Genomic DNA, 12,224 nt, shown 5'->3' with positions numbered 1-12,224 from the left:
AGTAGAGGAAAGATACAGGCGCCAATAAAATAGGTTGATAAAACTAAACTCACTGGAATTCCTCAAACTAACTTTTTAAATAAATGGAAAAGAAAATATTACCAACTGGAGGAGTTGGTATTACACGAAACTCAATATTCTCAAAATAATCCCTTGTCCGTGCCACAGACCTTTAATGTCCAAACATTAGCAGCCTATTTAAGACTATTCTGCTGCGCAGTTATTGTGTCATCACCACTGAGAGATCATCACCAAGAAATTTTTAATGCGTATTTTATGAGATGGAGACTGTATTTTAGCTATCTATGTTTAAATTGTTTCACACGTTTTATAACAGCGGGCACAATTCTCTGTGGGCATCTTCTATTTTTTTATCCCTGCTGTTGTTAACTTTGTTCCAATTCCTGTTAATTTAAAAATTTTAAATTGTGTTTCCATGTTGTCACATTTTGATAAATGAAACGTTGTTTCGCTACTGCCCTTCTCTCCTCTAGGTGGCCTGTAGTTAAACTGTTACATAATTGCGAGGTGTGGACGCTGTTGAATGAGTTGTACTGTAGGTGTTTATGCGCATTGATTGCTCTTCATTGTATTTGCCAAGGTATGTCTTTTGTCTGGTTTCTATTGCTCGGACTCCAGAAAATCCTAAATGGAAATGCACTCGTATATTTGGGTCTTGGTACAGGAAATTCTCCATAAAGGCGAAGTGATTCATTTTAAGGATAATATAAAACAATTTCTTCAAACCCATGGCCACAAATATCAGTAGAAATCCACCTTTTGTAAACTCTACATTGAATATCAATGCTGTTCAGTCAAAGCTAAATGTTGAGTTTGGAACTTTAAAACCAGTAATTCAAAGAAACAATTTTGAAAAGTTATACTGTATTTCATTATACATCACATTACAGTGTGGTATTTTTAATATACAAGTTGAAAAATGTAGGCTACAGAAAACAAAAATGCAAGAAATTGGCGATCATGCTGGGACAAAATAATTTAGTATTAAACTTAGACGAAACAAGAATAAGTGGTTATGGTTTTTGTAGTGCAATTCTGTGCAATTCACGCATCGCTGTGTCATAGAATCAAAATGATGCATAATGAGTTTGCCTTGCAATTGTTTTTTTTTCTGTTTAAGCACCAATCTGTTGTTTCGAATAATAGTTTTGGAGTGTATTTCTAATGAATTTAGATTTGATGTATTTTTAAGTAGGCCTAATGTGGAATTTATGAATTTAGATTTGATGTATTTTTATGTAGGCCTAATGTGGAATTTATACCCATGAGCACGAGTTTATGGAATTGACACAAAAGCATTAATTGTACTACCTGTTCTGTCCATTCAGTATTAACTGCACCTGTTAAATAGACTGATCTTAAACTGCGTTAACCCGAAACAGTTTGTATTCCCGACATTACAAAGTGCCGTTTTAACACACGCTTGTTTTGTCTTTGAACCTATGGTATGTTTTACGTAAGAGATTTTAAGATAGGTATACTCCCCGAATTACTCTAGGGCCGACATCAACTTATTTAATACTTACACTATTTTCTAAACGTGTATCGTTATAAGTAAAACAATTACATTTTAGAGGGATTGTTCGAATAATATAAAATAGTAAGCCTTGACCTCTATCGGTAATAGCTGAACCGCTATTTTCATGGTTTTTACTCCAGAAACTTTGTTTTTTACAACTGCAACTACTGTATGTCAAGCAGTGACAATAAACCCTTGTATATAATTTCTTTCCGGTGTGATTTCTAGATAAAGTGACATATTTTCTGTTACCTACGTGCGTATGAAACAGATTTAGGAGAGATCACAAAACTCGCAAAGTAGCTTTGGAAATCGTTTCGCATTGTTAATTGCACCGATGAACAAAATAACAGATTTGGCGATGGAAAGTCCTACAATGAATTCAACGTCAATGTAAAATTATAACAACATATTTTGTTCCCAAAAAATTAGTTAATGATTAGTTTATATTATCATTGCGATATGTAAACTGCAGTGCTGCATGAGTGTATGAGTATCCATTTATGTAGAATAACCAATTAATTGATTATTTTTAATCACTGCTTTCAACAAGGCTATACAGACAGTGCCTTTAGATTGCTTATCATTCCCCGAAAAAAAAAAGAAATTCACCGTTGAGAAACAAACACAATTTTTTATTGCTGTTTTTATTATCTGAAATGCTCATTTGACTGAAACGGCGGTCATATAGGCGTACGTATGGGCTTTATTTATACCTTCTTCAGCTTGTGCCAGAACACAGATAGCGATTCCTAGTGGAATCCGGTTCCTTGTTTTTTTCTAGTACTGCTCGGAGTTCGGGACATGCAGTACGTAAACGTGCGCTGAAGATTAAAGAAATCCTGCAGATAAAATATGGAGCTAAAAAATGAAATAAGAGTAACAATTACCTTATACCACGAAGGACCGAGAAAAAAAATATCTGAGAATCTGAGATTGCACCGCAGCTCGAAGGTTAGACAGGTATCATTGTCTTGAAAAGAAATTAGACTCGTTTGAAAGCACAGTCCAAGCATCCCGATTTTGGAATCTCCCAGTAATAATTTTCAAGTAGACTGAAACAGCTACTTTTTAATCTTCATTTCATTACATTGGCAAAAGAAGGAAACGGGGGAATCAAAGTCGCCTAGTTTAGTGACAATATTCAAATATTTACTATATAAAATACTGACGGTATTCGTTCCTTCCCTTTCTCTCTTTTCTGAGTTAGTAACGATGTTGAGGGAATATGAGTGGCCCCTTTGCATCCAGAATCCCACAATTAACACAATTTATTTGGGAGACGGTGAAGTAGTCGTGCTATCTGTATGTGTCTATTTACTGCTAGTAGAACCCTGAATGATCCAATTTCTAATAAGGTGAGAAAACTCTGTCCACCTCTTAGGGCATGCCAGTCGGTTTGTAACAATCATATGTGTCTGTTTTCTCCACACACTTAAAATATTACATATTTTAAATATTTTTTCCTTTTTTGTATCGCAAGACGTACGTTTGATACTTTATCCTGATAAGGTCTGTCTTAGTTTTTCTACAACTTATGTGTTTGTGCACTGCGTTCCCCATTATTAGCGTTTTTAACTCCTTTTAGAATTGTGTGTTTTTTTACCACAGTATCACTTCAGAAAATGCTTAAAATTAAATGAAGAAACAAACCAATATGATACAATTGAAATAGATTCGAAACCTACCTGCTCCTGCCCTAATCCACTGTCTCTTCTCATTGTGCACATCTTGTGTATTTTTTGTTGTTGTTCTGTAAAGCGCTTTGAGAAGCCACCTTTAAAGGCGCCACATAAAAATAGTTTCTTCCTATTAAAATTCAACCGTGATTAATCTGTACAACACGCTTATACACTATATTACTTAAAATATTAGGCCAACAGTAACAATAACAAACGACAGTAGATCGCAATATATTTAATAGATTGAAAGTCCAGCCTTAGCCTTAATAACTATTGCACTTCTAGAATTCCGTTTTCATTACATTTTTTTTAAATGGCCAGAAGACAAACACCTTTGCAGCACTTTGTAATGCATAGAGAGACAGAGATCTCTGCAGTCTCTTACTGGTTCATCATATCGTTTCATATCGGTATTGTTCTATTGCGTTTCTCATCAGAATGTTAAGTTGTGTATGAAATGTTTTAGATATGCTTATCTTGAGTTACTTTACCAGTATTCTGGTGTGGTCTGTTGTCATGTTAGAAGACATACAGTACTGTCTTTCACCATTAAGGTTCATGCTTATAGTGAGGTGCTGGTTGAAGTATTTTTGTGCCTTACACAAAAAGTCATATCTCTAGTTTTAATTGTGAGACATACACTGCCACATCATAACACAACATGTGGCAATGTATTGTGAGTGAAAGCATTCTTCTCCAGAAAGCCACTCTGTCCAAGCAAACAATGAGTAGCAAGACTGATTGCATGTGTGTATAAATACTGTTCTAGACCCCATTTTCTGTAGGCTTGGGGCATCTGTTATGTCTATGCATTCACACGTGATAACTGGCTTCATACTGAATTCTGAACATACTGTGGACACTTTTACCAACACACCTACACAACAGTGATATTCAGAGCAGAAACCTTCAGGCCAGACATTCGGTTTTGAGCACTTGTTTCAGTTTGCTTTATTTGGTGTAGAACACATTGCTTTTTTCTTCTAGGGTTGAGTTCCTCGTCGACACATCCCACATCCCAGTTTACCACTTCTTCTGGAACGTTTTCCACAGCAGACATCAGGAAATATGAAGTCTCCACTATGTAACGGACAGTCAAAGATGCAATATGGCATCCACCTACTAATCTAGTCACTTTTTTCCACATCTTAGATGGAATTGTTGCCACTATGTTTAGGTACATATTCACAAAACAATACAATCCAGCAGTAGCTCCCCAGAATATTGACCCAATTATGAAGGAGGTAATAAATTTGAAAGTACGTTTTTGTGTGTATTAATACATGCTTTTACTTAAAACCCCTTACTTTAGGTGATTAACCCAACAGAAACGTGTACTGTGCTGACCTCGTGTGGTTATTTTTATTTGTGCATTCAATGAGATACCTAATTTAAAGAGACCTTATTAAACCTTAACTTTTCATTATTCCATTTTTATTGTACATGTTTTTGCCCAAAAATATTTATACCTTTATTTTATGTTATTGTTTCGACTATTCAATTAGTTCTGCCTCTTTTGGCTAATAAACAAGACTAAAGTTGACAGGGCTTAATTAACTTTAAGCCTGAAGTACTTGGAGTTGCTTGGGAAAAATCAAATTATTATACGTAGTACGAAATGTCATTAATTAGCATTTAATTTTGTAACTGTTTCTTGTTTCAAGATCTATTAGTATTATTATTGTAACTTGCTTTAAGAGCGGAAATATCAACAAACAATGAAACATATTACAGTACAGACTTTAAAAATAGATCTTCATGCCGTTATCTCTCTAAAAACTAAGGGAATATTAACTGTAAGGGAATGTCCTAACGTGATGTCATGTTACAGGTATACAATGTCATCGTACCACAGTCTTATTGTTCTGCTGCCCTCTGTCGGGAAAAAAAATACAATTCTCTCATGTATGTATTTCGTTTAGTATGGGTTAAACAAAGACCTCCTGCCTTTCCCGAATTGTTTTGAGAGCTATCAGGTCTGTTTTCTGATATGTGTCTTTGGCATCTGTGAGGAATATAGCAAGCCGTCTGTAGTTAGTAAGAGTCTCACCTCTTTAAATCTAGAGATAGGCCATTTTGTTACGCTTCAGTTCTCTTTCGACATGTGTACACGCTTCATGCGAGGCGTATCGACACATATATAAGCTACAGTATATATCGCAATGGTGATGTTTCTTTTTTTATTATACCTGCTTTATATAGCGCGTCCCAACGACCCACTACCCACCCCATCCCCACAAAATATGAAGGATGCTCGGAAGAATGCTGACTGACGAGCACAGTTGGTAGTAGTCTGCACTGTTGTTGTGCCTTCGAACGAGGTACTTCTCCCACATTATTCCAGTAAAATACCCAGCTGTTTTAAATGGGTGCAAATGCCGTGTTTGGCATTTGGATAAAAACCTCAAGAAAGAGCATCAAGCATAGAAGTGCTTGACGTCTCTATAATTAAATTACTATAAGTACTATAATTGAGTATTAGGATTCCATCCTACTCGGCGTCTCTTAATTTCTTGAACACTTATACATAAGTAACATTTTGACCTTTTTTTCTGAAAATATAATATCCATTAACTGCTTAATGCACCGAAAGGGTGTAGTCTTTTGTTACACCACCGCAATTCTTTTTTCAAACACTAGAGAGCTGTGTTGTCCCACAATATCCCCAAAAGACGGCGGTGTAGCAAACGCTTTTATCGGAATGCTTTGTATCGCCGGTGATTGCTTCTATCGGTAAAATCATAACAAATGGATTGCTGTAATGAATTGAATTACATTGGATTTTTAAAAATCTCTTCTTGAATTTATGATTTTGTTTCGGGGGGTATTGTGTCTCACGTAATTGAAAAGCTCTCTTGACCCCATTTCATGCATACTGTAACTCCGTGTATGCCTTTAATTCTCTGTGATATTTAATTATGTATTCTAGCAATACCTGTTATATTTTTTCACAAAATGAATTCAAGCAGACGGAAAATATATGGTGCTGTAAAAAGGTGACAAGCATTATTGTACATGATATGAAGAAAAGCTGTAAGTATGACACTCAGACAATTGTGTTCTTCATGAGCATTTTGCTTCGTTTATATATGAGGTGTCACTTCACGGAATAATGAGTAAAATCTAATTAGTACCGAAGTGGGTCAAGGCACTCTAGTGACTTGCTGACTCCATCAAAGCCAACTCACAGAAAAAAAGCCTTGTTAAAGGTCTTTTTGCCAATTCTCCACAAATAAAGATTAATATAAATATCTGTCTTATTTTCTGTTTATCTGTGTTAATAATTTTTACTTTTTCACATTCTGGAGGCGAGTTTACAAAGTATCCTTACATAGAACCAAATAAGCTGTGTGTGAGGACAAGCCTTTAATGGAATGTTCTGATACTTGTATTGATTAATTACCCTCATTTATTCATGGCACTATAATATGATAATGTTCACCCCTGAAGCATGTGGCAGTTGTGACTAATGTTTTTGGAGGTGCTCTTTATTAGCTGGGTTGGCGTGCTTGTGCTTGACCTGGGCCTCGGGGATTGTCATTCAGTAGAAATTTAGAAATGCCAGGACCCCTATACGTAGGAATAGATACATACACTCCATCCATCCATTTTCTAACTGCTTTATCCAATTCAGGGTTGTAATGGAGCCAGGACCTACCCCAGAAGCCCTCACACTAGGGCCAATTTTCCCAGAAGCTAATTAACCTACCAATATGTCTTTGGATTGTGGGAGGAATTCAGAGCAGCTGAAGGAAACCCACATGAACATGGAGACAACATACAAACTCAACGCAGAGAGCACCCCTAGGTCAAGAATTGGACCTTAGGCTTCAGCACTGTGAGACAGTGATGCTAAACACTGCTCCACTGTTTCCCCCATACATACAGTATACTGTATATTCACTTATTACAACATTCAGAACAGCATCTAGAAGATCTTTGTTTAATGCTAGGTCTTGGGAGGTAATTCATTCCTCACTACTCAGTCAGAAAGTGCAGATTTTTTCAAACAGCTATTTCAGTTACACAGACTTCCAGAACAGAGTGTCCTTGCTATTCAAAGTACATCTTATTACTCATGCTGTTTTTCTAAAGCTCAGAGATCTTAAAGGCTTTAACTAGAAACAATTAAAAAATCCTTAGTTCTAAATTTTTGTTTAGAGCTTCTAGACATTAAACATTAATGTTATATACACAGTGACCACGGGGATCCATAAAAGAAAACAAAATGGGCTTAGCAGAAAAACAAGGAAAAGTCACTTAATTATACCTATAATTCATTTACATTAAGTACTGCTCTTTAACTCCAAGAATTCCATCCATCCGTTTTCTAATCACTTCCTCCAACTCAGGGGAGCTGGAGCCTGTCCCGGCAAGCAGGGGTACACCCTGGATGGGACACCAGTCCATCACAGAGCAGGCAGACACAAACACAGACCCGCACACACTCACACCAGGGCCAAATTTCCTTGAAGCCAAGTAACCTACTAGTATGTTTTTTGGACTGTGGGAGGAAACTGGAAAACCCAGAAGAAACCCATACAAAAACAGGGAGAACACACACAAACTCCACACCGTCGGCACCCCAGGTCTGGAATTGAAACCAGGGGCCCAGCATTGCAAGGTAGCAATGATAATCACTGTGTCACCTGCTTGGGTATGTAACACTCAAAATACTTATTGGATACCATTGAATGTTCTGTAAATTGGGATGACTAAGTCTTGTCTTTGGCCGCATGCCTTGGTCCTCTTGAAAAATACTTTGTTTCTTGTGATAAATTGTGTATGGCATTGGAACAGTTATTTGTTATTGACCTCATGCAAACTACAGACATTACAAGCACAAACTACATTTTTAACCAGTGATTTTAAAGTTTGGCACATGAATGAAGCATATCACTATTGTTCTCCTATCCTTTCTCTTTTGAAAAAGTACCTGACTTAAATGAAGTTAAATAGTAAAAAACAACATTATTGGAGCATTAGGAGACTAAAACAGAAGATTATGCAGATCTCTGTGAAGGGATGGCAAAACAGTAAAATACTTAAAACATTGATGTAAGAAAATGATGGAGCTTTAGGCCACTATAGACAAAGACTCTGGTTTCCATGACAACACCCAGAGAAATACAAGATCAAGTACATGTAAACTTGGGTGACTAGTTGAAGTATTAGGCTAATTTAACAGATATTCCACTATATTATTCAAAAACAGGCAACATTCCAAACAGTAGCTGGAGCTTAACTTTCCTTGACTGCTTAACACAGAATCTGAAAATATTTGTCCAGTCAAGTTGATGATGACAGTTGTCTGGAATCCTTCAAGGAGAAGTCAGATTAAATTTTGTTGATCAATTTAGCAGTCAATCAATTTAACCTTCTAACATTTTCCAGTTCCATTGTATTCATTATTTATTCAAATCACTTACTTAACGGATGAGATCTTATATTTTTGGCAAAGGTATAGTGCCTTTAAAATGAGTTTACATTTGTAATTCAACTAAATGGGACATTAATGGAATGTGAATACTTTTGGAAGGTACTTTATACCTTAGCTGCAGTACCTGTCCAGTCAGGGCATGCATTATTTAATTTCTTTGACCCATAAAATAACAATGATAAAAGTGAGAGGCTGTCTACAAATATTTAGGTTTTGCATGATCCCACATATAGAGCATGAACTAGATTATAGATATTTAACCTCAGCCCGTTGAAAGGACACCCAGTGATGAGTGGAATTACTGTGACTTTAATCCCACCAGGTACTTATCCTGAGTCATAGCTGAAATTCATTGCTTCAGATTCTGGCCAGTTTACTTTTCATGTGGAGTTTAGTTTTCAGAAGTTTAGAAATACGCAAAATTGTCTGTATGCAGCAATATTCTCTCATGTTGTTGTCTATTAATCCATCAGACAGGAGAAGCTCAAATGAATCACAGATTTTATAACATAAATGAATGGAGCCCCGGACACCAGATGCATATTTCTGGGTAGGCTACTCCTTGCTCTTCCTGAGACATGGAAATTCTAATTATTCTGTGGCTTGTGTTCTTCTGCTTACTGCAAGTTCAATGAGCACTTACCATTAAGTGTTTACCTTATATTCTTCTTCTGTAGTTTGCAGGGTCATACTAGTGTTTCTACCCAAGATGCACCTCAGCTTGCAATGACTCTGTCAGGTCAGTAAAATTACTGCCAGTCAAACTTTAGATAAGATGTTACTACAACAAAATGCATGCTCACATTTGGTGTTTTTTTATTTCAAATGTTCTAGCTTTTTCTGAACCCCACCTCCCTTTCAATCTTGCAAGTTTTACATATTTTAGCTCAATGTTTCATCTCTCACAACAGGTGAACAGGAGGGCTAAAGATAACTTGCAGAGCGTCCTCTGAAACCTTCCCTGTCAGACTTGCTTCTTTGCCCAGCTATAGTGTCAATAGCAGAGCTGAGGCTTCAGTTAGAGGGCTGATGCATTTCCCTTTATCTCTGTGGACTACAGAGGAACTATTTCATGATAAGCTGACCTAACACTGCTTAACATCACACTTGTGCTTATTATTGTATATCCCATTCATTCTAGGATCCCAGTCACAGCTCTCTAATATCATATTCCAGGTCCAGACAATCTCTGAATTATAAAGTACACCCTGCCTCTGCATAGAGGTCTGAACTGGTTGAGCACAAGTTACATATTTATAAGCCCTTAAAAACCAAGTCCGTATTCTCCCTACAGTCTAGATATCTCCAGTTTGAGCGTGGGTGATCAGTACTTGAGTCACTGCTTATGTCACTTGGATTACTTCTTTCTGACGTTTTGCTGAATGTTTAGAGCACCACCTGGGTACGATGGGAACAACCTGACCAAAGCTCTCCCAGCTTTCAGAGAAACGGGGACTCCTGATACTTTTCAAGAGCCTGCAGACCTGCAGTGAGATCATTGAGAGAAATGCCGTTCCTCCTGGAACTCCTGCTTGGCAAGTGGCATGTAAGGTACTGACAATAATCCATCAATCCCTCAATCAATCAAGCATGTTTGCAAGTCCAGCAGTTAATATATTAAGTCAAATCCTCAAACCCTATACAGTATATAAGAAAATAATAACATATTACAGGTCAAACTGCAGCACTGAAAAACGGTGAGAAATCATTGATTTCATTCTCGGATTTTCCTTCCTTAGCCAAATTTAAACCAATGATCAGGTGTTTTTCTCAACATTATGCAGTCTTTTCATCTCCTGATCTTGCGGCTTTTCCTCCACTTTGAACCTTTTGCATTTGAATGAGTTCAAACCAAAGATTTCATTTTCTGAGAAAATGGCTGACATCACAGCAGATGACAAGAGGAGCTAGTGGGCTAAATTTTTAAAATAATCCTGAACAACTCTTCAGTAAATTCTAAGATTACTGGAATTTAGGAGATAGCAGTAAAGCAGAATGCATACATTTTAATATAATGATACATTTTCATTTCAAAACATACGGTTATAATGAATTCTCTATGAAAAAGTAAGCAAGAGGCCATTTTACATTATGGTAGGTAAAATGGTACAAACTTCATTTAGGAAAGTAGAATAATGTGCATTTGTAGTAAATAGATTTTGGGACGCATGTGTCTAAAACATATATTCGATTAGTAACTATTTCGCCGTTTCTATCGGCACTACATTCACATAAATCTCAAAATAGAGTTATCCATTTTTACCTTCAGGACTAAATAGTATGAAAATACATCTACTGTACATGCCTATAGTATTCTAAATGTATTTAGCAATTTATCTTCAATCACCATGTTCTACAGAAGATTATTACTGATTAACAGCGGTTGAGTGAAAGATTATTGCAACCCTTCCATTGTATCTTGTATTGACGGAATGCTGTGCGTTTCTTTAATTAGTGAATAAAAGAGATGTTTTATTCTTATTATTAATCCTTATTAGTATTTCCACCAAATAATATTATGGAGAATAATACAGAGGTGAATCGCTCTTCGTTGTACATTTTGAGGTGCGGAATTGCTTTATTTATTTTTTTGCGCAGGCTCATCATAATAACGCAGTTTCCATGCTAGTGGCATGAACGCTTGAATTTGTTCACAACCGAGTAATAATGTGGGCAGTCTCTCAAGGCTGTGTACGCCATGTGACCATTCCGAGTTGGTTTGTGTGGAATTGTGTCCTGCTTCACAGACACCTGATAGGAATACTAAAAAGAGAAAGAGTACAGGTATACGGACATAGATACGAAGATCGAAAGAGTGCACAAGGATTCCTAAAACATGGACATTAAAGACCAAGGAGCCCAAATGGAGCCTTTGCTGCCGACGGTAAGCACTCCTATTTGAGCAGTACGCTGCATTTTATTGCATTGCGTTAGCGGTCCATATCTTTGGCTTTGTGCTTAAGGAAATACAAGACGCAGTATTCAGTTGCTGGGTGGATAGGGATTTTCTATCTTTCACTGAAACAGACGTGACAATTGACACATTGCATCCATTAGTGAGCCACGGCATGCTGATCTATTATTATTATTATTATTATTATTATTATTATTATTATTATTATTATTATTATTATTATTATTAAATGACCGTTCAAATTAAAATATATAATTTTTGAATTACACAGGTTGAGATCAATGCACATTTCATTTATGTCAGACAAAAAAATCTCAAATTGTTCAATGTACAAATTTATATAACCAATAAATCAGTACTGAACGCATTATGTAAATGCATATTAAGCGATTTGAATAATAATACGACATTCATTCATAAAGCTGGCTGGCACGAAAGAATGGTTAAATATTCAGATACCTTTGTGCATATACAGTGCATGTATATTTTATAAAAGCAGTTCTCTTTATTTTAGCCATCTGAGATAAAGATTGATAAAATCTGTCCGCCAAATTAAGGATAAATGCTTGGTCAATTATGAAGATCATCTGATCTAGTCAGTTTTCGAGTTTCTGCCTTAATGCTGTGTAACTCTTAAACTTATGAGTA

The 12,224-nt window shown here is 36.3% G+C and overlaps 1 protein-coding gene across 3 annotated transcripts in view; it reads left to right on the top strand.

The window, feature by feature from the left end:
- The first annotated feature begins 11,310 nt into the window (after positions 1-11,310).
- Positions 11,311-12,224, top strand: part of LOC148649162 (sodium-driven chloride bicarbonate exchanger-like) — a 74,301-nt gene continuing 73,387 nt past the window's right edge. For 2 of the 3 annotated variants that reach the window (XM_088605461.1, XM_088605460.1), the window contains exon 1: positions 11,311-11,546. In XM_088605461.1, coding sequence (XP_088461587.1) covers positions 11,499-11,546 — 48 coding nt within the window. In that variant the 5' untranslated portion in view covers positions 11,311-11,498. The remainder of the gene's footprint in view (positions 11,547-12,224) is intronic. The other variant, XM_088605463.1, reaches the window with a different exon arrangement.

Source organism: Lepisosteus platostomus, chromosome 14 (genome assembly GCF_059453375.1).
Source record: "Lepisosteus platostomus isolate fLepPlt1 chromosome 14, fLepPlt1.hap1, whole genome shotgun sequence".
In the NCBI taxonomy this organism is placed as follows: Eukaryota; Metazoa; Chordata; class Actinopteri; order Semionotiformes; family Lepisosteidae; genus Lepisosteus; species Lepisosteus platostomus.
The sequence above is the reverse complement of the archived record's forward strand: the minus strand, read 5'-3'. Positions and strand labels throughout refer to the sequence as shown.